Genomic DNA, 25,731 nt, shown 5'->3' with positions numbered 1-25,731 from the left:
CAGAGTGCAGTATTACCTTGTATTTGTTGTTGCACAGCATATGAGTCATATGCTAGTAGGCTTCGATCTCCAATAGTCTTAACAATGAAAGTTTACATTGCCCTGTATTGTCACAACCTGATGGTCTCAAGAGGTCTAATTGTAAAAGAGATTCAGTCCAGTTAGAAGAATACATTTTTCCTGTTACTGTAATGTTTCTAATATTATTCCATGCTCTCTCAAGAAGGTTATTGATTCTTTAGCAACTAATTTTTAATTGTTCATTCAAATAAGTATTTCTCAGATTAAGTAAATTTTGTTGCAGGGCCTGAATCTTATGGTCACTATTATACTTAGATTCCAGTTGGTATGCATGATAATCACACATAGTTCTGTGGGCAATAGAATGTAATTCTTTAAATGCTGAGAAAATTTTGGAACCTAAGTTTTCTACTGCATTGTGTAAGGGGTTCACATTTTTTGAGTTCATATAATTCTTGCTTAACTTTGGATTTCTGCTTCCTGAATTGCTGAGATAATTAAGTTAGAGATGATGCCTCGCCCTACCAGGAACTTTAAAGGGTTTCTAAATCTTATTTTGTCAATGGGTAGGTCAGGCAATGCATGGATGGTCGTTAGCTATATAAATCAGTATAGATGAGTCAATTCTAATTACATTCTTACAGTTAGGGTGCTGTACTGACCACGTATGTTCTACCCATTGTGCATCTGATGGTTAGATGAATGAAAAGTATTGCTCCATATCTGGATTGTCCTCCCAAATTTTAAGTGTCAAATCTAGATCCTTTTCAGGAGATTCTAGGAGGTCTGGTGTGGTTGAGTCTGGTAATTGTTGTCTTTCTCTCTTCTCTCCTAATGTAAAAAAATCTTATTCTTTTAGTGATATCTTAATTAAGCAGATGGTGTAATTAGCTATTTTTCTACACCGTGGTTGGGTCCTGTTACCAATGTGGCAATTTCTATTATGGCAATAAGTGAAGTATCTGATTAGTTCAGCAAGACAGAGAATCGGGAGAATGTTGATAATTATAAGTAATATTTTGCCCAGAAGCATCATTAGCAGGAAACTAGATCAACACTGGATTTTTGTGTTCTAACTGATGATGTAAGTGTGCATGTATTAGACTTGTCTTATAATGAAAAGTACAAAGTAATAACCAGGGGCATAAAAATATATATCAGCTTTTTTATTTTAAAGATTTTATTTATTTATTTGACAGAGATCACAAGTAGGCAGAGAGGCAGGTAGAGAGAGAGAAGGGGAAGCAGGCTCCTTGCTGAGCAGAGAGCTCGATGTGGGGCTCGATCCCAGAACCCTGAGATCATGACCTGAGCTGAAGGCAGAGGCTTAACCCACTGAGCCACGCAGATACCCCTAAAGATTTTTTTTTCTGATCTGTAGTGGAAAACCCTTCTAGTATGTAATTTTTCTTCAGGTATTCTAAGGGATGTCCATAGGAACAAGGTCCTGGATTTTCTTAAGTCGCAACTGTCCTTTAGCCCCTGTAGTCCAAGAAATGTTTCTGTGCTAAATGTGTCTATTGTTACCTCCCTTTTTTCCGTGTCTGGGGCAGGGTTGTTTAACATCTTATGAGGACCATCTTTTTATAACCTGCCTCTCTGATTTAGCAAAAAGCAAGCTATATCCAGGCCTTGTTAAAAACTTCTTTGTTTCTCTTATCAATCATAATTCTATTTTTAATAATCCATTAAATCTCTCTGTATATCCAGCAGCTATAGGATTGTGGGCTAGATGGTAATTCCATTGTAAGTCCCATAGATCACAGAGCTTTTAAACTAAGGTGGCTGCCAAATGAGTTCCCTAATCACTTTCTACTGTTACTGGTGCTGCAAAGTGAGCTGCCCATGACTCTAGAGCTCTTAGTGTTGCATGAGCTGATGGGCTAGAGGCAACCAGAGCTATCCCTAATCCTGTATATGGGTCTACCATGGTAGTGGTATATATCTGTTGATAGCTGTGATTTCAAGGTCCTGTAAAGTCTATTTGTATTATAAAATTAAATGTGGTAGGCTTGTAGGTATGTATCTATTGATGCGGTGTACCTGTGTTTATATATCACCTGTTTACATGTGATGCATTCTTTTAATGTTCTTTTTATTTCTTGCCAAGTAACTTTTAAGATTTCTTTCAGTGAACCATTTATATAAGGCGTGTGTTCCTATGTATGCTTTCTATGTATTTCCATAATTGTATGTGGAGTTATTAGTATTTCTGTTATTTCCTTATCTATGTGATATTGGTTTCCTGTCTTTTTAAATTTCAGTTGGTATTACTTTGAGTTCCTCCTGTTTTCCATCCCTCTCTCTTTGTACCATTACTGGTGGCAATGTGTGTCTCCATCCTTTCTTATTTCTTTTTAATTTTAATTTTAAACCTTCCTTTGTTTCTTTTGCCTTAATGTCTCTTGTCAATGCATCAGCCTCATATTTTGATACCTCTGTGTTGACTTTTTTATGTGCTGACACACGTGTAACAAATTTTAATTTTCTCTGAAGCTATATATAATTCTTCCCAATATTCTCTTGACCATATGTCTTTGGCATTTATTTTAGAATCATTTCTTGGCCATTTTCCTGACCATAGGGCTACTGCCCATGAGTCAGTAAAAATATATATGGTGCTTTGATTTTCCTTTAATGATTTTCTTACAGCCAGTACTACTGCAATTAATTCTACATGTTGTGCAGATTGAGTCCTACCTTTCTCCCTGAGTATCAAATTGTCCCGGGTCTCTGTGCTACAGCTGTCTGTTGTTCTTCCAGAGACTGTGGAGGCTGATGTCTCTGTAAACTAGGCATTTGATAGACGTTTGGACCAGGGTGGGTCCTGTTTCCCTAGGTTTCGAGTATGGATTTGCCTGCCCTTCCTTGGAGTAAATTCTGGCAAGTCTATTTCCTTCTTATATATTTCCTCCGTGTGGAGTCTTGGTTGTCTCTGGAAAGAGGTCTCTTGAATATACCATTTCCACGTTAGTTTTGAATCAATTTGGATACCTGTCCATTCTTCTGGGCTCAGTTTTATCCAGTGGAGCAAAGGTATATGACTTGACACTGTTATTTTTTGATTTCCCGTTAGAGGTTCTATATTTTTTAAAGCTTTGTATAGCTACCATGTATGTTTTTCAAATATAGAATATTTGTGTTCTGAATATGGGAACTTTGTAGTCCAAAATCCTACTGGTAGAAAATTAGGTTTGTGTTCCTTCTTTGTGCACAGGGACCATGTACCATATTCTCTACTTACCAGTATTTCTTTCTTTCTTTTTTAAGATTTTATTTATTTATTTGACAGAGAGAGATCACAAGCTGGCAGAGAGGCAGGCAGAGAGAGAGAGAAGGGGGAAGAGAGTCAGCAGAGAGCCTGATTCGGGGCTCAATCCCAGGACCCTGAGATCATGACCTGAGCCGAAGGCAAAGGCTTAACCCACTGAGCCATCCAGGCGCCCCAGTATTTCTTTTTTAATGGTTCTCCTACTGCTCAATAGTATATTGTTTGAAATGTCTTTAAAAAAATCCCTTAATGTATCTAAAGCCTGTTGTTTTGCTCATTCAAAATTGGTGCCTTTTTAGTTATTTTGTAAATAGGTTTTAAGATTATATTAAGGTATGGTAGATGCTATCTCCAATATCCAAATGAGCCTTTAACTCTCTGTGCCTCTGTTTTATCTTTAGGTGGTCCTATTGCTTATATTTTATCTATTAACCTTATCTAGCATTTTCCTTCCTTCAGAAGACCATTGAATTCTTAGAAGTTTACAATGAGTGTCTGGGCCTGATATTTTTTCATTGTTAATAGTCCATCCCTTTTCCCTTAAATCCTGTATTAACTTTTCCTTTTCTTGTCTTAATTGCTCCTTATTTTTTGTTGTTATGTTATCATAGACTATTACTAGAGATTTGTACAATGATTGCTCTATATGAGTGGACAGTATAGTATGTGCTATACTGGGCTCTTTAAATATCCTCGGAGCAACCTTACAAATTGATATTGTTTGCCTTCCCATGAGACTTTGGTGTATTCCTGGCTTTCTCCTATAATAGGTATTGCAAAAGCCATGTCTGACATATCTATAGTCACATAATAATTTCCATTATAACTAGTTATCTTTTAAATTACTTCTTTTCTGTCAGGTAATGCTCCCATTGATTTTGGTGATACTTTATTTAGATTTCTATAATCTGTTGTTACCCTATATTGTCTACTAGGTTTTAACACTGAACATGTGGGACAATAAAACTGGATGACATTCCTGGAATAATTGTACTGTCTTTTAATAATTCCATTATCTTTTCTGTTACCTCCTTACATACCCATTTTAATGGGTATTGTTTAGTAAATGATTCCCTATGGAGTCTGGGGAGTTCTATGCTAAGCATATATTCTTTTTTTTTTTTTTTTTTTTAAGACTTGATTTATTTGACAGAGAGAGAGAGAGAGAGATCACAAGTAGGCAGAGAGGCAGGCAGAGAGAGAGGAGGAAGCAGGCTCCCCGCCGAGCAGAGAGCCTGATGCAGGGCTCAATCCCAGGACCCTGAGACCATGACCTGAGCCGAAGGCAGAGGTTTAACCCACTGAGCCACCCAGGCGCCCCTATGTTAAGCATATATTCTTATTTTTATTTCTTTTGAATGGCATCCATTCCTCATATAATTTTGGAATTAAATCCATTCCTATAATATTTTCTAGCTGCAGTACACTCACAAAAGTATGTCTCACAGGTTCTGTTCTTACATTAATACTTCTGTTTCTATGGATTTTTCCTCCTGATTCTTCAGTATTTATAGTTTTTCCTTCATTAGGTCTTTCTTTCTTTAATAATGATATTTGGGATCCTGTACCTACCAAAAATGTGTCTGTTCTTATTTCCTTTCCTATTTTTAATGCTAATTGCATATGTGGCCTATTATCCCTGGATTTGGTGGCCTTCCAATCCATTCTGAGGTCCTCTCGTTTTTTATGAAGAACATTTTAGTAAATCTGTTGTTCCCTTTCCTATACTGTTTGCTGGTATACTTGCTCCTCTTTTAATGGTTTCATTGAAATGTTCCTTTTTTCCTCCTCTTCTGTCTCGATTTTTGTATCAATTTCTATTATTTTCTGTATTTCTTGGCTCTCTGTTTCTAACTAATTTCTGTTCCATGTGACTTCTTATTGATATTTCTTTGATTTCTTTCTGGATATATTTGCTGTTCCCTCTTTTTTGATAGTTCAGATAATTTTGTGTCCTCTCTCTGCAAATGGTCTGCTCATTGTGTTTGCAGATACCTGCACAGTATTATTACTTGTGAACCTTCTGGTGTGGTCTCTTTCCACAGATGATTGCCTGTGTGTTCATTTTGTGAGTAGTTCAGGTGCCCTTGAGGGCCTAGGTATATCCCGCTAATGTGATTGCTGTTTCCTGAGCTGTCAGTGTTATCTTATGTGTGCCTGATGATCTGCATATATTTATTACATCTTGCATGGTATGGCATCCTGCTAGCACATTCGTAAATGACATCTTTATGTTTTCCAGGGTTCCTAACAGCAGTGCTCTTTTAATCCCATTAGTGCCTGGCACCTCAAAGGATGTGTCATAGATCAGAACCGGAATAACCAATTGGTGGCAATGCAGTTGAGCCTGCTCTAAGTCAGTCCAATTCTATTTATCTCCAAATTTCGTGGGGTCTAGATAAGAGTTTACTTTTCTCCATGCCAAAGCAATCCAGGGCCAGAGGGATAGAATTTTGGTGGTTTATTTCTCCTTCATTTCCTTGGTTTAAAGAGGGATTTTCAGCTAAAGAAGATATCTGAGGCATCTCTGCCCCGATAATGCTGTTGTATTTGCCCCATTATCCCATACATGAAGCATCCAGTCTGTATCAGATATATGTTTTTGACAAAATTCTGTTCTAATCTTTTGAGGTGGAGCATGACTGTATTCTCTTGTCCTCTGCTATTTCCACAGGTTTTCTTGTCCATTACTGTAACCTGATACTTTCTTCCTGGTAATTCTAGGTCTGCTGTGATAATTTATCCTCCTTCCGGCCCCCTGCCCCAGGGTCATCATAGTCTCCTGGATCCTCAGATGGGGATCCTGGGGTCCTAAGGGGTTATTGTCCTTTAAATTTTAAATTATTCATTGATTTGGCCTGCCTCATTACTTAATTAGCTAGCTCTTTGCCCTTTGTCTGCCCTGGCCTAACTGCGAGATGGTTTTTATAGGTAAGATGGGAACCTCTGCAGTGGGCGCCTGGGACACTAAGGGCTTTACATTTTTAGAATCCTTCAGATCCATGACTGCATCTCCTGGGGTCCTGATTGTGAGCTTCTTTCTAGCTTCGAATTCTATGGAGCTCCACAGGTCTTCTATACAATGTATAGAAGTACAAAGTATACAAAGTGTATACAAAGTATGGTGTCAGGCCTCTGGGCCCTTTTCACCATCCTTTTCGGGCTTTTACCTAGTGCACACATCTTTCTTCCTTTTTTATAACCTAGCAGCTGCTATATACAATTTCTTAACTATGTAAAGCTCTAGTTCCCACTTATACCCTAGGATATTTATACAGATTTTCCTATAATTTTTGTCCACGCCTTTCTGCCAAGTTATAGATTAATTTGGCCAGTAGTGGCATATATCTTTGCAGTACCTACAAATGGTTTAATTTTTCTTGGCCCTCCAAGTGCCTTTCTGAGGCAGTGTCCCTTGGTCTCAGCTTTGGCTAGTTCTGCCGTGCCTGACAGACAAAGGCGTAACCCCAGACGAGCTTTGGCTGCTGACTGCTCCCTGCATAGAACCAGTCTTTCTTTCACCTGCCTGGGCCAATACCGTAGGATTTCACTCTCAGTGAGACTCTGGGGAACTCTATATTCACATAAATTTATTGCCCAGTTTATTATTTTCAGTTCAGCTATAGTCAAATTCAAGCAAGACTTTAGGAGTCTTTTCTGATTCTTCTAAATTTTCTAACACATGATGAGTCAATGACAGTGAATCCTGCCAACAACATGAGTTGTGTTTTTCTATGATGTCAGTTTTATTCAGTCATAAGCAAAGTTAAATCACAATCAGAAACCAGGTTCAGGATTCCAAACTCAGTGACAGTTCACTATGTGATGAAACTAGGCTCCTTACAAAGTACCTGGAGCAGGAGAGAAGACAAGGCACACAACAAACAAGGTAGCAGAAGGGCGCAGGAAGTGAAAGAACTGTGGACGTGTGGTTGAGACAAGGCCTCCATCTGGTCTGGGTCAGCTCTCTGCACTCACTGCTTCTGATGTTCAAGTGGTAAAGGCTCTACATTCTATTTGGAGATTAATCATGCAGAGCCTTGGCAGCAAGGTCTGAAGAGTCTGACGGCTTGCTGCCAAAATCCTTCCCTTTTTAAAGAGATTTAGTGAGTTTTGGGTCTCTGCAGACCTCTTCTGGTTATTCTCTTATCAGTTCTGGTGGTGTCAGCTAACATGTGTCCCAGATGATATCTCCTAGGGGCAGTACCTGAACTACTTGTGTCATTGCTTGACACAGGGCCCTGCTTGATGCAAGAGACTCCATTTTACTCTCTACAGTAAGGAATTCCTCCCTATTTGGAAAAAAGTAGAAAAAGGACAAATAGGGATATATTAAAATCCATGTTTTCTGATTGAGAGCACTATTCTTACATGATTTTATGAAAAATTTTATACCACTTGTTTATAATTTTGAATTACATTCTTTTATAACAAGTGGTCTTGTGAGACTTCTATTTTAAGGAGAAACTTTTTTTTTCTGATTTTAAGAGTGATCTGGGGCACCTGTGTGGCTCAATGGGTTCAGTGTCTGACTCTTGATCTCAGCTCAGGTCTTGATTTTGGGGTCATGAATTCAAGCCCTGTGTTGGACTTCACGCTGGGCATGGAGTCTACTTAAAAAAAGAAAAGAAAAGAAAAGAAAAGAAAGTAATCTGTGTTTTTTTTAAATAAATAATTTAATAATACCAAAGTATAGGAAGTATGCAGTGAAAGATGCTCTATCATATTTTACCCTCCTCAGGTAGCCATTGTTGGTAATTTGTTAACTTTACATACTCTTCCTATATAAATGTGAATGCATGTGTATATGTATTGTGTATAAGTGTGAGTGTGTGAACACAGATACACTTATTTTTACTACCTGCTTTTTTCAGTAAGGTACCATAGACTTTATTCATATAGTTCTACATGGTTACGTAGTTAATACTGTTTTATGTGGCTATACCATAATTTCTTTATGGAGTCAACTAATGACGGCTGTTTAGGTTGCTTCTAATTTTTGTTTCTAAATGGAATTGTTGGGATAGAGTATACATGTTAAAAATTTTGACACATATTATATACCTTCCACAAATGTACCAGTCTATACTTCTGCCAGCAGGGTAATCAAATTCTTGCTGTGCTGACATTGGTTGCTAGCAAGTATTATAATCCTGGTTAGTCTGATGGGCATAAAGTGCCTTCTTTTTTTTAAGATTTTATTTATTTATTTGAGAGACAAAGAGCATGAACAGGTGTGGGGTAGAGAGGCAGAGGGAGAGGAAGAAGCAGACTCCCCGCTAAGCTGGGAACCCGATGTGGAACTCAATCCCAGGACCCTGGGATCATGAACTGAGCGGAAGACAGATGCTTAACTGACTGAGCCACCCAGGTGCCCCAAGTGTGAAGTGCTTTTAAAGTTTTAATTTGCATTTCTTTTGGTTATCATGAGGTTATATTTTTTTCATTTTCTGTATTTCATGGCTTTTATGAGTTGCCTGTTATCAGACTTTGCTCATATTTCTGTTGGTTTTCTAATATTTTGTTGTTAGAACTTTTTATAGATATAAATACTGTGGTTTCAGATTTGATTAATTTGTGTAGAGATTGTCCTGATATTCCTGTTTAATTTGAATTTTATTACCCTAGTTCCTTCCAGGTGGTACTTTATGCCGAGGAAAAACCAATGAATGTGATGTTCCAGAATACTGCAATGGTTCTTCCCAGTTCTGTCAGCCAGATGTTTTTATTCAGAATGGATATCCTTGCCAGAATAACAAAGCCTATTGTTACAATGGCATGTGCCAGTATTACGATGCTCAGTGTCAAGTCATCTTTGGCTCAAGTAAGACATTTTAACTGTAATTGAAATTGGTTGTTTTGATTTTGTGCTTCAGTTTTTGTTAAAAATGTAAAGACAACATTATTGATAAAATTTCAGTTTTCCTGTTATATATCCCTCCTTCCTTCTTCATGACCAGTCCTGTTCATGAATTTGATATGTGCAAATTCAGTTGATGGTTTTTGCTTTTCATTCCCTCTCTTTTTATCACCTTTCTATTCTATATGTATATAAACAGAATAAATATGTATTTACTTAGTATCATGTTCTAGTTTTAATAATTTCATATAAAAAGTATGGGTATATATACATATGGGTCTGCTGTTTTCATTGCTCACTTAAAATGTTTTTGATACGTTTGATTAAAGTATCAATACATTATGATACATTTAGATCACAGTACATTAGAATACTTCATTATGTAAATGGAATCCATTCTCATGCTGATGGATATTTAGGATGTTTGAAAGTTTCCTGCTTTCTCTATTTAAAGTTTTCATTTTTATCAAAGTTATATGTACATATTAAAGAGCCAGATTTTTAAAAATAAGTTTTTATGAAAAAGTGTGCTTCCACCTAATAGCCCCATTCACTGGGGCAACCACTTTTCACTTTTTCTAGCTGATTATTCTGTTATTTGCTTCAGGTCTTTAGATAATCTCTTGGTAATGCCATTTTTTGATTTTTCCATTCTAGGTATTAACCATTAATTTCTCACTATGGAAGATGAGAATTTAAAATTCTTTCCTTCTTTTAACCCTTGTCAACTGCCATCATATTCTTGGTCTTTTTCCATTCTTCATTCTTTTACTGTAGATTATTATGATTTTAGTTAAAGCTCTGTGGATTGATGTGATACTGTGATTTATAATTAGAAAAATATATTTGATCTTTGTCCAGTTCCTGGCATCAAGCTTTTGAAACTTTTTGGAATTTCCTAAGTGATGAAAGCTATAAATGTGTCTTTTGTTGTGTTAATGAAGTAATATTTGGAAAGCTCCTAGGTAACCCAAGGGTGGGGGCTGGTTGCCCAGGGAACCAACCAGTGTGATTAGAGGGTTAGAACTTTCAGTTCCCCCACCTCTAGGAAGGGGAGAGGGGCTAGAGATTGAGTTAATCACTAATGGCCTGTGGTTTAATCTACCATACCTATGCAATGAAGCCTCCATAACACCCCAAAGGGATAGGGTTCTGAGAGCTTTTCCAGCTTGGTGAACAAGTGGATATTCTGGGAAAGTTGTACTTGGAGAAGGTATGGAAGTTTCAAGCCCCTTCCCTCACACCTTCCCCTATGTATCTCTTCCATCTGGCTATTCCTGAGTTATATCCCTTTACAAAAATTAGTAATCTAGTAAGTAAAAATGTTTCTCAGTTCTGTGAGCTGCTCTAGCCAATTAGTTGGACCCAGGAAGTCAGTTGTGGGGACTTCTGATTATAAATACATTTATGACAAAAGGGAAGAAATACTCATGACAATTGAAGTCTTAGGTTCTGTAACTGGTCATGTGGTCATAGCTGGTAGGTTTAACAACTTTCTTCATTATCCATTCCATATATCCTTTGTCTTCACCAAGCATATCAGTAGGTCGTAGTTTTTAACCTGTAGAGTGACCCAAACTTTTATTCTTGAAGGCTCTGGGCTGCGTGACCTGAATTGGGTTGCTGTAGCTTTCCATTGGTCTCAGTCACAGGGCATACTAATACTAAGAGTCACCCTATGAGGTCTCCTGTATTCCACGGAGATTCTCCCTTATCTCTGTTGTGTGGTATTAGTCCAGTGCTACTTTGGCACAATGGAGTAGTAGTAAAGTTCAGGCAGCACAGTAACTCCCTTCTTTGTCTGTTCATTCAGAAGTATGAGAAGTGTAAAATGGCTGGGTTTAAGTCTTTTTTTTTTTTTTTTTTTTTTTTTTAGATTTTATTTATTTGTTTGACAGAGAGATAGCGAGAGAGGGAATACAAGCAGAGGGAGTGGGCAGAGGGAGAAGCAGGCTTCCTGCCAAGCAGGGAGCCTGATGTGGGGTTCTATCCCAGGACCCTGGCATCAAGACCTGAGCCAAAGGCAGATGCTTAACGACTGTGCCACCCAGGCACCCTGGGTTTAAGTCTTAACATCTAGTTCAGTAGAATCGTTGTTGTGTTTCCTGATGGAAGCATTCCTCTTGGAACTAAGATCTCTAGGATAGCAGGAACATAAGGTGGTAGGAACAGGAAGCAAAAATTTTGCTAGAGGGTCACTAGGAGAAAGAGTGGTGCCACTTCCACTTCTACCTCATGATTTCTGGACCAGTGGGGCCTGATGTAATGACTTATCTTTCACTTTTGAAAGGAACTATAGATATATCCCACACAACCAGCCCCTAGAAATTTCACAGAGGTAGAAGACCCCTGATTTTTTCTCAGATTTGCTTTCCACCTTTGACATGCAGTTTGTCTTACTGATTGATCTACAGTGTTGCTACTTCTTGCTCACTAGGTTCAGTCAGATAATGGCATCCATAGAATGGATGGAATTATCTTTCTTTCAAAAGATAAGAAAAAGTCGATCAAGATCCCCCCAAACTAACTCATGGTGTAGGGTTGGAGAGTTGCTGTACCCCTGAGAGAGGATTGCCAACTGAAAGCAAAGTGCATCTGGTGATGGTTAGCAGCTGGGGTGGAGAGAACAGTACCACTACAGTACAGTAGCCAGGTCAGCAGCTGCGTCCCAGGTGCCAGGAGATCCGTGAAGGTGCTCAGGCAATAGAACCACAGTAGCTAGAGCAGCACTTACCTCCCCAGCTGCTTGAGCTTCTGATAATCCACTCTTGTTCTCCAAGATCAGTCTGTCTTCTGCACAGGCCAGATAGCTTAGTTGACCTGGATTACCTTTCCAGTCCTTAATGGTGGTATTGACTTTGCAGTGGTTCCTGGATTGTGATATTTATTCCTTTTGGTTTACTGTTTTCCTAGGTAGTAGCAGTTCTAGTGACTTCCAGTTGGCCTTTCCTGCCATAATGGCCCTGACTCCATGGGTCAGGGAGCCAGCATGGGGATTCTGCTAGTTGCTGATTGTGTGTGTTCCAGTAGTGCATTTTGGAACTGGGGAAATAAGCCCAGGATGGGTTTGGGATGCAGTGGGCCTCCTGTGAGTGAGGAGGACCTGAGCTGAAGCTCCATTGATAGCTGACCTCCATAGCTCCCTACTTTGACTGGTAGGCCACCGTGATGTTTTGGGTCTTCTGGATTCAGTGTCGGTTCAGAGCCAGTGTCCAGTAGTTCTGAGAGGTCTGATGATTTTCGTTTTGCACAATGCCCGGTTAACCTGGTATATGGCCATAGATCCTGTTGGGGAAGGACTAGAAAAAGAGTAAGAGTATACATTTTGGGCCATGAATCAAGTGTCTACCTGAAGAGGACCAGTCCTCCCGTTCATGTAGGGGGTTCTGGGTGTGTAATAAGGCTCAAGTTTGGCAGTTGATTGAGGGCCTATTACACTGTTTTGTTCATTTGACCTCGAACTTTATACAGATGTAGTAAAAATTTACTGGTACACTTCCTCTCTTTTTATTTCTAGGAGCACCATGATCAGCTAACTATAGCCATAGGTCTGTGCAAGTCAGACTTTCTGATTGCTTCTTTGACTTTGCTGTTTGTTATGCCAAAGGATATCAAGTAGCTATAATTCAGTAGTTCTGGTGAAGAACCATAGGGAGTGTACATTGAGGCCTGGCAGCACCTTTTGTTAGTCTGATTTTTATTACACACTGAGGCTAGCTGTATTCCTGCAGTGATAGTCTTTATTGTATGGCATCTTGTGTTTCCTTTCTTGGGTTCAAGTGATTGAGGTTCTCAAGGAAAAGGTTGCTTTCAGCATAATGAGGCAGATTGCTTTGTTTGATAATTGACAATGATGGGCTTATGCCCAAACCGTGCTGGGATCTTGTTTTCCTATCTTCTTCTGTTTCTCTCTTGAGTCAGTAAAAACAGGAACAACACCACGTTCAAGTGAATAAATAAGTGAGCACTAGATGTTTGTTGAAACTTGTCATTAAGACAGCAGAGAGTTACTAACAGGAGCTTTTCTGTATCTTTCCAGAGAGATACTGGTAAACTATATCCACTACTAATCAGGGTGTGGGACACTTAGTAGGGGATTAATACATATTTAAGAAAGAAAGGAAAGAGGAGGGGGCGGAGAAGGAGGGAAGGAAAGGAGACCCGAATCCTCTGTTTTTATTTTTATTTGTCTCAATTAAGAAGATCAGTTATGGGTACCTAGGTGGCTCAGACAGTTAAATGTCTGCCTTCAGCTCAGGTCGTAATCTCCAAGTCCCGGGTTTGACCCTCACATTGGGCTCCCAGGTCAGCAGGAAGTCTACTTCTCCCTCTCCTTCCGTCTCTCCCCCTGCTTGTGCGCTCTCTCAAATGAATAGTAAAATCTTAAAAAAAAAAAAAAAAAAAAGAGGCTCCTTCATGAGTATTGTGCTAGATCTCTCAGAAACTAGGTGTTGACTTTGATCAGATTGCTGCTGCCTCTAGTTTCTGTCTCTTGTTCTGTTATAGCCCTTATCTTACGGTGGGTCAGAAAGGGATTGAGCCAAGAGGACTAAAAAATTAAATGGGATGTATTTGTGTTAATCAGGTCATGGTATAGAATAGTGGAGATCTGTCAACTTCTGATCCATTTTGCAAAAATAAGCCACTCATCGCAGACTAAAAAATTATAACAGATACATTTTAACAAGTTAAATACTGGTATTTAGCAATGATGCCATCTTCATGGAGGCCTACGGAAAAACCTAGGACTAAGTGAACTAGACTTACTTTTCTTTTTGGAGATTATCTGGATTTGTAGAGCTTCTCTTCTGTGGAAGGGCCCCGCTAGGGATGCTGCCACGTGCTGTTTGCCCTGTGTGGAAGGTTTCTGTTCCCTTTCCATGTCCTGTGGTCCTCTGCCTCTTTTCCAGCTCCCCCCCGCCTCACAGTCATTTTCTTTTAGCCAAAACAACATAGCAATAGATGTGCAAGATAGGCAAGTGAATTACTTTTTTCAATAGAAAGTACTGTCATTTTGGCTTAAAAATATTTTCAAGGAAAGTTTTTTAGGAATGTGTAATTGGCAGGTGAACTGAACATGAAGTGCTAACACTTATATAAGATGCAAGAAAGCAAGAATGGTTCGCTACTTCCTCAGCTGTCATGGTTGTTTGCCAATCTGTCGTGTGAGTGGGGGGCATCTAAATTCAGCATCCAAATGTGGTAAATGAAAAAAACCAGTAATAGTAGCTGGCAGTCTTTTAATCAGCCCTTCCGAGCCTGATCTAACGAGGCAGCAGGTATGTGTTTGAGAGTCTGAGAACAGGTACTCCGAGACCACCACCAGGCTGTGTGCACCTTTTCATTTATTTGTAATGTCATTTTGTTTAATGGCATTTCTTTTAATTACTTTTCTTTGAGCCCAGGGTAACTTTTAAAGACTCTCTAAGCTTTACTTTTACATTTCGTTAAGCATAAAATTGGATCAAAAACGTTCTACCTGGGAGGCTTGAAACATTTTAGACGGTGTTAAAGCAGTTCATCCTCGTGTGTGGGTTGACATAGGGAATACTTCTATTTCTGCATTAAATTGCCTTTTTTTTTTTTTTGTTACAGAAGCCAAGGCTGCCCCAAGAGATTGTTTCATTGATGTGAATTCGAAAGGTGACAGATTTGGCAATTGTGGCTTCTCTGGCAATGAATACAAGAAGTGTGCCACTGGGTAAGTGAAGGCAAGGCTGTGAAGGAATGTGCAAGAGTGTAAGACCAGTCATCTCTGATATCTTTTATATAGTCCCTTGCATCTGCTTGCTTTCTCCCCCTTAAATACTGAAATTTCCAAACTTGAAAATTTTCTAACAAAGCTTTAGAGAGACTCTGAGAACTAGTAAAATAATTCATTTCTTTTGATGTTCATTGCCTAAAATCTAACAGATTGTAGAATCTCTGGTTTTCTTTATTCTACAGTAAGAACCTCAAATAAACATTCTTCCTCTTCTTTTTTGTCATTAAAAGATTAGGTTGATTAATGTGTAAATAAAGGTATCTGCAGTCTTCATTCTGGATGTTGTTATGTTCTTGCTTTCTGTAATTTTATTTTTTATTTTTGAAAAGATTTTTTTTGTTTATTGGTCAGAGAGAGAGAGAGCACAAGCAGCAGGGAGCAGCAGGCAGAGGGAGAAGCAGGCTCCCCACTGCCTGGGGAGCCCGATGCAGGACTCGATCCCAAAACGCTGGGATCATGACCTGAGCCAAAGGCAGATGCTTAACCAACGCTTGACCCAGGCGTCCCACTCTCTATAACTTTAAAGTGACAGATTAAAACTTTCTTGTTTCTGTAGTATTTGTGTATGGTAAAAAATTAATAATTATTAAAAAATTGTAAATGAGAAAATGGTCATCCATAATCTCCATGGGTATATATTTACTGATTTCAGTGTATTTCTTCCTCTCTTTTTGTTTCTTTGTGCTATACATGCACACACTGATATTTTGTGTAATTGAAATTATTCTGAAATACTGTGCATCTCTTCTCCCGGCTCCACCTCCTACTTTGCCAGTTAGTCTAAGCAACTCTAGTGAAACAATGTTTGCTAAGAAGAAATAACAACAGTGATCTCCATGTTGCGAAATCCAACTGAAATTTTTAGGTCTTCATGCTACTTGACTTTTAGTAGCATTCAACTATGCTGACCATTTTGTTCTTGAAGAAACCTCCCTCTTTCCTTGGCTTCTGTGTGGAAATTTCTTCTAGTGTTCTTTTCTGTGTTTCCAGTTGCTCTTTGAATGTGCTTATTTATAGGCTCATCTTTATCTACTCAGCCATTAAATGCTGTGAGACACCAGCTGAGGCGGCCTACATGTGGTCCTTCTGCCACAGGGCCTCCGTCCATGCTGTTCCTTCTGGCTGGCATGTTCTCCAGTCCTCCAGATCTTACATTCAAAGACTACCCCATCTTTCTTCACAGAACCAGATGCCCTCTTATAGGTGTTCTTACTGCTGTGTACCTTTCCCCCTTAATCTTAGTCCATTTATTTTGTTCCAATTCTTTAACAATTAGTTATTAATATATGGTGTATTTCACAGAATATTCAGAATTTACCTTTCTTGAAACATAAAACAGAGTAGATGGAGGGAAAATAAAAAAAAATCAAAGTATTTCAAAAGGGGATATGAACATGACTTTTGATACCTATCTTACATAGTTTTAAAAGTAGTTGTAGATATAAGTTCTCTTGTAATTATGTAATACTTTTTGAGGGGAAGTAAATTATTATTCTTTTTTCCAAATTATTATTCTTAATATATTTTTAGTATTTTTAATTCCATGGGAAGGTTTTATGTCCAAACCACTGCCCTAAGAACGATCATTTCCAACTATCATGTAATACCTGGTTAATATTAAGGTTTCTCCAGTTGTCCTTAAATTGTGTTTCATAGCTGTTTTTTTTCCACATTAGGATCTGTTAAGAATCATATATTGCATTTAATTGTCATGTCACTTAAGTCACTTCTAATCTAAAATAGTCTTCTTCATTTATTTTTTTCTTTTTAGTGATAGTGCCTTAAGGAAATAACTGGGCCAGTGGCCTTTTAGAATGGCGCATGATCTGGATTTGTTAGTTTCTTCTCATTGTTGTTTAACTTGTGTCTCTATCCCTTGATTTCTCTATAAATCAGAAGTTTAAAGTCTTAATTAAATTTAAAGTCTTAATTCAGGTTAAACATTTTAGGGAAGAATACTTCATGACTGGTACGTTATGTCAAGGAGGCACATAATTCTGGATAAATTCATTTTATTAGTGATACTAAGTGGCCATGACAAGATCTTGCAACTTGTAGAGTTGTTTTGCCCATTACAGCTATCAGATAATATGTAGAGGAGTGATGATTTTATACAATATGAATAGCCAGTTTCCCACCGGAGTTTTACTTTGTGGTTTTAGCATGCATTGATGATCCTTGCCAGAAGCAATTATTCTATTGAGGCTTGTAATAGAATTTTCCTTTATAAGAGTGACAATCTCTTAGCTTTGTTGGCTGCTTGCATTCCTTATTTTCTGAATTGCCTTTTTTGTATCTTTGCTAATCTTTTCTGTGGACATGTTTTTGTTTTTTTTTTTTTTTCTTATTGATTTGTAACCGCTTTTTAATATGTCACCAATACTACACACAAAACCTAAGTATATCATAGGAATGTGAATTTTGGTAGGCTCCAACAGATGTTAACTTAGGTCTGCTTTATACTATGTTTTGTTTTAGAGATTTTCCTATCTAACTTCAACCAACTATGTGGATAGACATTGTTATTTATCTCTTGTTTTTCAGATGAAGGAACTGAAGCTGAGAAAGTGTAAGCACTTTATTCAAGTTAACTAGTAAATAATTGGTGACTTAAGAATAAATGTAAAGTTGTGACAAAATTACTAACTCGAGTGCAGGATAGAGTGAAGAGGAGACTTAATAGTATATGCAAAAAGTAAATAGGGATTTTAGCTAGTGATCAGTTCAAGGGCATCAATAATGTAATGTATTTACTGTAAAAGCTACTGTAGGGTTGCCTGGGTGCCTTAGTAGGTTGGGCTTCTGCCTTTGGCTCAGGTCATGATCCCAGGCTCCTGGGATCAAGTCCTGCTTTGTTTGGGCTTCTTGCTTACTGGGGAGTCTGCTTCTCCCTCTGTCTCTCCTCCTGCTTGTGCACTCTCTCTCAAATACATAAATAAAATCTTAAAAAAAAAGGCTGCTGTAATCTTGGGCTTAATAGTAGTACAGTATCTAAGATAAAGGAAATGTGAGCTCCATTTTGTTCTTTGCTTGTCAGGCTATAACTGAAATTTCATGCCCTACTCTGAGTACTGTTCTTCAAGAGGCTGTGAGACAAACGAACTATTTAGAGGGGGAGATCCTTGTTCCATAAGAAAGGATTGTAGGGTATTGCTCTGCTGAAGTAAGTGTTTAGGAACTACATGATAATTGTCCTAAAATAGCTGCCATGTGGGAGAAGGAAAAGACATTAGCTGTGTGATCTCATGTGGAAGGTCTGGGACCAATGAGGAACAGTTATAAGGAGATAGATTTTAACTCAAGAAGTAAAATAGTTTTGTGATATCTAGAATGAAAACTTTTAGGGACTAGTGAGTTAGAGGATTAGGTGAATTCAAGGAAAATTACATCCTATATCACTTGGCAGTGATACCGTAAAGGAGATTCAAGTGTAGGGTAGTTGCTTGGATCACAAGACAGTCCAGTAGAAGATTTCAATATAGCATCATCAGAGTTGATGGTAGTGGTATTTAGCGTGTTATGAAAGGTTATAGGAAGGGCATTGAGCTAACACAGCCTTGGTGATAAGAGTTATAGTTAGGCATACCTTCATAATGCTTGTTGTAATGCTGAACCAGTGAATTGAATTAGTGAATTAATAAGTTGAGTCTTTAAGTAACTAAGAGTTAACCCAAGCCAAGAAGTGTGGAGTCTTTTCTTACTTTACAGTACAGAATCTAATTTTCTCCTTACTGTAACTCTATAAGAAGTCACAATTAAACTTTGGTATGGTCCTATTATTTTGAAATAATATGTGTGAAAACATTTGCAAAGTTATATTTATAAACAACTTTTTCCTCAGACTTTTTCGAGCTCTAGACAGATAGTAAAGAGAGATTAGGTGTGGGGGAAGAAGCAGCATGAGCACCACCTGGTACCCTACTAATCTCCATGTTAGCATCCACTTACCTCTTATCCATATTTGAAGAGAACTGCTTTGAAGTCTTTGCTCTCATATACTTTCTCTGTTGAGATTCCCTTCACTAAATATAAATAAACTTTCCTTATGTATCAAAATACACAATTTTCCTTTTGTATCTACACTGGGTATATTTTATGTTTGCATTATTCCTCTATCTTTATAGGAATGCATTGTGTGGAAAGCTTCAGTGTGAGAATGTCCAAGACATGCCTGTATTTGGAATCGTTCCTGCTATTATTCAGACTCCCAGTAAAGGCACCAAATGTTGGGGTGTGGATTTCCAGCTAGGATCAGATGTTCCAGATCCTGGGATGGTGAATGAAGGCACAAGATGTGATGATGGAAAGGTAATCAAAATGATTTTTCTCTATGAAGTAAAGTTAAAAAAATTTTTAAAACTTTATACAAAGTAAGTTCTTTTCTGATTTATAAAAGAAATCGGTATTTATTATAGGGATTTTAGAAAATACAAAGCCACCAAGGACAAAATTAAGAATGATTGTTATTCTACTATCCAGATTTCACTGACAGTCTGTATTATAGCCCCTGGCGTGTGTTGCAATATACTGTGCATATTTCTTTCTCTGATCAATGAGCTATAATTTATTAGCTGATCGAGTCTGCTGGTGTGGGAGCACCTAGGTGATTGCCAGGGTTGTGTGGGTGGGTATGCTTGTGTGTTTCTGCACTAGAAATGGCAGAGTGAACATCTGCCCATGCTCCCTGTGACCCTGATCACTGTGGTTTGGATCAGCTCCTCACTTACTACCAGTGGTTCTCTATGAGAAAATGAGTTAGGCCAAATTCCTTTTTGGGGAGAATGTATGTTAAGAAAGATAATTAAGAGTAGTGCAGAAACTGTAAGAATTCTTTACCGATGCCATGAATTAAGAGCAGGTCAAGAAGAGTTATGGCAAACGTCAGTCATACAGAAGAGATACAGGGGAGCAGGAGTGTTGAGCAAGTTGAAGAAACCAACTTAAAGGAGAGTAGAAGAGGAGAAGGAGGGGGAGAGAACATAAATGACTAATAACACGACATGTGAAGAAGACAGGTGGACTTGCAAGTTACCTTAATGTCTACAGTTTTCAGTACCAGTTCTGCCCCTTCCTTCTTCCAAAAAGACCCTTATATTTTTGTGCCTGCCTTTGCCACTGTAAGAACTCAATTGCTGTAGTTACTATAAACAGTGCTAAGGCAAATAGCTTTATAAATAAAACTTTCCAGAATATTATGTTTGTTTTCTGAGGTTAAACTACTATAATGGGGTGTGCATGCTTATTTATTTATTTTTAAGATATATTTGTTTATTTGAGAGTGAGACCACGAATGGTAAGGGCAGAGGTTCCTCCTTTTGTGATTTGCTTAAAAAATTGGTCTGTTTTCTTACTGATTTAAAAGAATTTTTATTAATTTATGTCATATATAATGTCATTTATATAACATGTATATAATATATAATAGATATAAATATATATAGTATTTTTGCCTGGTTTATTTCTTGCCTCTTCTTTCTTTAGTTTTTAGTAATTTTTTGCTATATTTGAATTTTTATATATTCAAATCCGTTATTCCTTTCCTTTATGATTTCTAACTTTGCTTAAATATTTTTGAAGATCTTTCTCAGTATAATATCAGATCATTATTCTCCGGTATTTTCTAGAAGATTTTAGTTTTCATTTAATTCCCCTTTAATCTAGGAGAATGTGGAGTATATTCAGTATGAGGTTGGCATTCTTTTTCCCCTTTTATCATTTATTCATTCAGAAATTACCATTGTATGTTGAGTTCTAATGTCATTTTCTTCAGAATGGTTTATTATAAATGGTTCATTTATAATCTCTCTAATTTGAAATCTTATTTAAATTACCTATTAAATTTGTATATATTCAAGCCTTCATTTCTGTTTTTTTTGTCTTTATGCTTTTGATATTTCTAACTACTCATGTTTGTACTGCCTTGTTTCAGTTTTTATTGGTTTCATAATATATTTTTAATATCTGGTCATGCAAATGCCCATTCATTCTTTTTTCCTACAGAAAAGTAGGAAAATGGATTTTAATTCATTTATCATTCCAGATGAACTTGAGATAATTTTTGTCAGGGTATAAAAAAAATTAAAAATGTAATTAAAAAGCGCTTTTTATTTTGGTTGGGGTGACATTAAAACTTATAATAGGGAAAAGTGACATCATTACATTATTGAGTCTTCTGATAGGAAAGCATTGTATGTGTCTCCATTTTTGGGAGGCCTTTTAAAGATTTAGTCTTACAGGTTTTTTCTTTTTTTTTTTTTTTTTTTTTTTTTGTTTGTTTTATTGCTGGATGTATTTTTTTTTTTTAAGATTTTATTTATTTATTTGACAGACAGAGATCACAGGCAGGCAGAGAGGCAGGCAGAGAGAGAGGAAGGGAAGCAGGCTCCCTGCTGAGCAGAGAGCCTGATGTGGGGCTTGATCCCAGGACCCTGAGATCATGACCTGAGCCAAAGGCAGGGGCTTAACCCACTGAGCAACCCAGATGCCCCTGCTGGATGTATTTTTATTGCTATTATGAACAGCCCCATTTTCTTCTGTTATATTTTCTAATTTGTTATGTTACAATTTCTAATTGGTTTTATTGGCAAGAAAAGCTATTTTGTTTTTATTTTTGACTAGGTATTATTGATATTCAGAAAAAAATTTGTATATGTTTATTTTGTTTCTAGTCATACACTTGGTGTTACATATTTCTATTAATTATATTAGAATTTTCTAAGTAAACAGTCATCATTTGTAAATGATAAAATGTTCATTTCCTTTCTGGTATTTACAATTTGGATTTGTTTTGGATATATATATTGGATAGATATATTTGATAATATATTATATATGCAATTTGTAACGGCAATGATAGCACTTCCAGAACAATTTCAAATACTGATAGCGTACATCTTTGTCTTGACCATCTTGGGATGGGAATATATCTAATCTTTCAGGTTATGTATGATTTTGGCTAATGGCTTGGGGGAGATAGTATTTTTTTCTTTAGTGAAGTATTCTTTTAATCCTATTTAATAAGAAAAAAAGGATAGATTTTATATTTTATGAGTAGTTTTTTTTGATATTAAAAATATTAAATATTTAAAAATATTAGATACTATTAAAATAATCATTATTTACTTTTGACTTACTAATGTGTGCTGGGTTATCCCAATAAATTCCCTAACATTAAATTATCTCTACATTCCTGGAGCATCTGGTAACATTAAATTTTTCTTTAGATATATTCCTGGGCTAATTTCATTTTGTATTCTGTAACTGTATACTTTTGATGTTTTTTGAATTGATGAAATTTTACTCTGTGGATTATAATCAGCACTCTTAGGTCTCATAAAAACTCAGATAAGATTAAATTAAAGGATAACAAGAAATTAATTGATTTAAGTCAAAGAGTCCCATAAAGAGCTTTGGAACCCAGAATCACAAATAATGTTCCTGCAGTTCTTTCTAGTATTTTTCATCTTTGCCTCTCCCTTATTGGCTCCCTGCACTTCTTCTGCCCCCTCCTGCCCTGGTTTTATTGAGATATAATTGAATATAACATGGTATAAGTTTAAGGTATAATCATTGTGATGATTCAATACATGTATTTATTGCAAAATGATTACCACAGTAAGGTTAATTGACACATCTATTACTTCACATAAATATATTTTCTTTTTTTTTTTCGGTGGTAAGAACATTTTAGATTTATTCTCCTGGCAACTTTCAAGCATATAATATTGTTAACTATAATCATATGTTGAATATTAGATACCCAGAAATTCCTCTATAACTGGAAGTTTGTGCCAGTGGATTGACGTCTCCTCACTTATCCTACTCCCCAACCTCTGAAAAACAGCATTCTACTCTCTGTTTCTGAGTATAACTTTTTTTTTTTTTTAAGATTGTACATGTCAGTGAGATCATACGATATTTGTCTTTCTTTTTCAGAATTGTTTCATTTAGAATAATGCCCTCAAGTTGTATGCATCTTGTTGTAAGTGGCAGAATTGGTTGATCAGGAGTGTGTTGTTTACTTTTATTTATGTATTTATTTGTAAAGATTTAATTTATTCATTTGACAGAAAGAGAGAGCAAAAGAAGGTGGAGCTGTAGGTAGAGGGAGAAGCAGACTTCCTGCTGATCAGGGAGCCCAATGTGGGTCTCAATCCAGGACCCCGGATCATGAACCGACCTAAAGGCAGATGTTTAACTGACTGAGCCATGTCCTGTTGTTTACTTTCTACATTTTTGTGAATTTCCCATTTCCTCCTCTCACAAATTTCTGATTTCAGAAATCAGAAATTGTGATTAGAAAAGATACTAGATAAGATTTTAGTCTTTTTAAATTTGTTAAGTCTTGCTTTGGGGCCCAACATAAGTTGTATCCTGTAGAATGTTCTGTGTGTGCTTAAGAAGAGTATATGTTCTACTGCTGTTGCATGGGCTGTTCTGTTTATGTTTGTTAGATCCATTTTGGTCTATAAAGTTCTTCAGGTCTGCTGTTTTCTTACTAAGTTTCTTTCTGATGATCTATCCAATGTTGAATGTAGGGTTTTAAAGTCCACTACTGTTATTATATTGCTATTTCTCCCTTCAGTTTTGTTATTATTTGCTTTAAATATTTAGGTACTCCCATGTAAGGTGCATAAATATCTAAAATTGTTATAGCCTCATGATGAATTGATTCCTTAATCCCTATTTCATGACCTTCTTTGTCTTTTGCAACCAGTTTTGACTAAAAGTCTATTATATGTGATATAAGTATAACCATTTACATGGAATATTTTTTTCTGTCTCCTCACTTTCAACCTGTATGCACTTACAACTAATGTGAGCTTTTCTTAGGCTGCTTATTGTTGGATCTTTATTTTTTTTTAAATTTATTCAGCCACTTTGTATTTTTAATTGGGAATTTAGTTCATTTATATTTAAAGTAATTATTGGTAGGTCTTGATTGCCATTTCATTGTTGACTGTTTTTCAGTTTTTTTGTTCCTTTCTTCTGCTCTTCCTATCTTCCTTTGTGATTTTTTTTTGTAGTGTATACGTTAATTCTTTTCTCTTTATCTTTTGCCTGTTTACTATGTTCCTTCTCTTGTGGTTACCATAAGGCTTATATAAAACACTATGTAGGTATAAGTGTATTTTAAGCTGATAATAACTTACCTTCAATTGCATATACAAGCTCTACACTTTTACTTCTCTCATATTTAAACTATTGATGTCATACTTTGCATTTTCTTATATTATGCATCCATTAATAAGTTATTTTTATTTTTTAAGTTTTATACTAGAGATAAAGTGATTTTATACCATTATAGTATTAAGGTATTCAGAATTTGACTATGTATTTCCTTTTACCATGAGTTTTGTGGTTTTATATGTTTTCATATTGTTAGTATCCTTTCATTTCAACTTGGATTCTCTTTAACATTTCTTGAAAGGCAGGGCTAGTAGTGATGAACTCTTCTGTTGTTTGGGAATGTCTTTAGCTCTCCTTCATTTCTGAAGGACAGTTTTGCCATGTATAGTATTTTTGGTTGGCAATTTTTTATTCTTGTTGTTCAGCACATTGCCTGTATCATTTCACTTTGTTCTGGCTTGCAAGGTTTCTTTAGAGACATCCATTAGTAGCCATATGGGGGTTCCCTTGTATGTGATGAGTCTTGCCGCTTTCTCTTCCTTCTTCCAAAATTCTCTCCTTTTTGTCTTTTAACATCTGACTAATGAGTCTCAAAGGAATTTTGGGGTTGATCTTTCATGGAGTTCTTTGAGTTTCCTATACCTGAATGTCCATATTCTCCCATGATTTGGGGAAATTTCAATTATTCTTTTTTTAAATAAACTTTCTGCCAAGTTCTTCTTCAGGGACTCCTATGATATGAATGTTCATTTAATGGGGTCCCTTAATTCACATAGGCTTTCTTTAATCTTTTTCAAAAAAGTCTTTTTTCTTTTTGTTTCTCTACCTGGCTTTTTTTTTTTTTTAAGATTTTATTTATTTGAGAGAGAGAGAGCATGTGCACAAGCATGGAGAGGGGCATAGGGAGAGGGAGAAGCAGACTCCCTGCTGATCAGGGACCTGATTGGGGGGGGGGCTCGATCCCAGGATCCTGGGATCATGACCTGAGCCAAAGGCTGATGCTTAACTGCCTGAGCCGCACAGGCACCCCATCTAACTGGTTAATTTCAAGCAGTGTGTCTTTGAGTTTGCTGATTATTTCTTCTGGATGAGTAAATTTGTTCTTAAAGCTCTCCATTACATTTTTCATCTCTGTCATTGTTTTCTTCACCTGCAGGTTTTCTTTTTCATTCTTTTTATGGTCTCTACTTCTTTATTAAGCTCATTCTATTCATTCATTGTTTCTCTGATTTTGTTTAGAAGTCTGTATTCTCTCTCATTTCATTCACTTTCTTTATGATGATTATTTTGTATTCTTTGTCAGGTAACCTATAGATCATCATTTCTTTAGGGTCATTTATTAGTACTTTATTAGTTTCTTTTGGTGAGGTCATAGTCCCCTGATTCTTCCATGTAGTATTATATTGATGGACGTGTATTTGAAGAAACAAACACTTATTCTGGTCTTTACAGATTGGTTTCATGAGGTAAGGCCCTCCTTTCTATTTTCTATGTTGATGGGATTACCTCTGGAATATTAGTTGGGCTGGGTTGGAGCTGGTTACAGCTCCCCAGTGGGGTCTTGTTTTCAGGGGCTTTGGTAGGTATAGATGCTAACAGGTCCCTCAGTGGATTGAACTACCTTCTGTACCTTGTTCAGTAAGTAGCGTGGCCTTAAGACAAGGGTCTGCTTCAGAGTCTGCAGTT

General features: G+C 36.8%; 1 protein-coding gene across 1 annotated transcript in view; it reads left to right on the top strand.

Annotated features, from left to right (window-relative positions):
* ADAM9 (ADAM metallopeptidase domain 9) overlaps positions 1–25,731 on the top strand; it is a 148,260-nt gene that overhangs the window by 81,679 nt on the left and 40,850 nt on the right. The window contains exons 14-16 of the mRNA XM_059155828.1: positions 8,921–9,116; positions 14,748–14,853; positions 19,041–19,224. Of these exons, the coding sequence (XP_059011811.1) occupies positions 8,921–9,116; positions 14,748–14,853; positions 19,041–19,224 (486 nt within the window). The remainder of the gene's footprint in view (positions 1–8,920; positions 9,117–14,747; positions 14,854–19,040; positions 19,225–25,731) is intronic.

The sequence above is a fragment of the Mustela lutreola genome, chromosome 18, assembly GCF_030435805.1.
Source record: "Mustela lutreola isolate mMusLut2 chromosome 18, mMusLut2.pri, whole genome shotgun sequence".
Taxonomy (NCBI): Eukaryota; Metazoa; Chordata; class Mammalia; order Carnivora; family Mustelidae; genus Mustela; species Mustela lutreola.
Note: the sequence above shows the minus strand (reverse complement) of the source record. Positions and strands in the feature narration are given on the sequence as shown.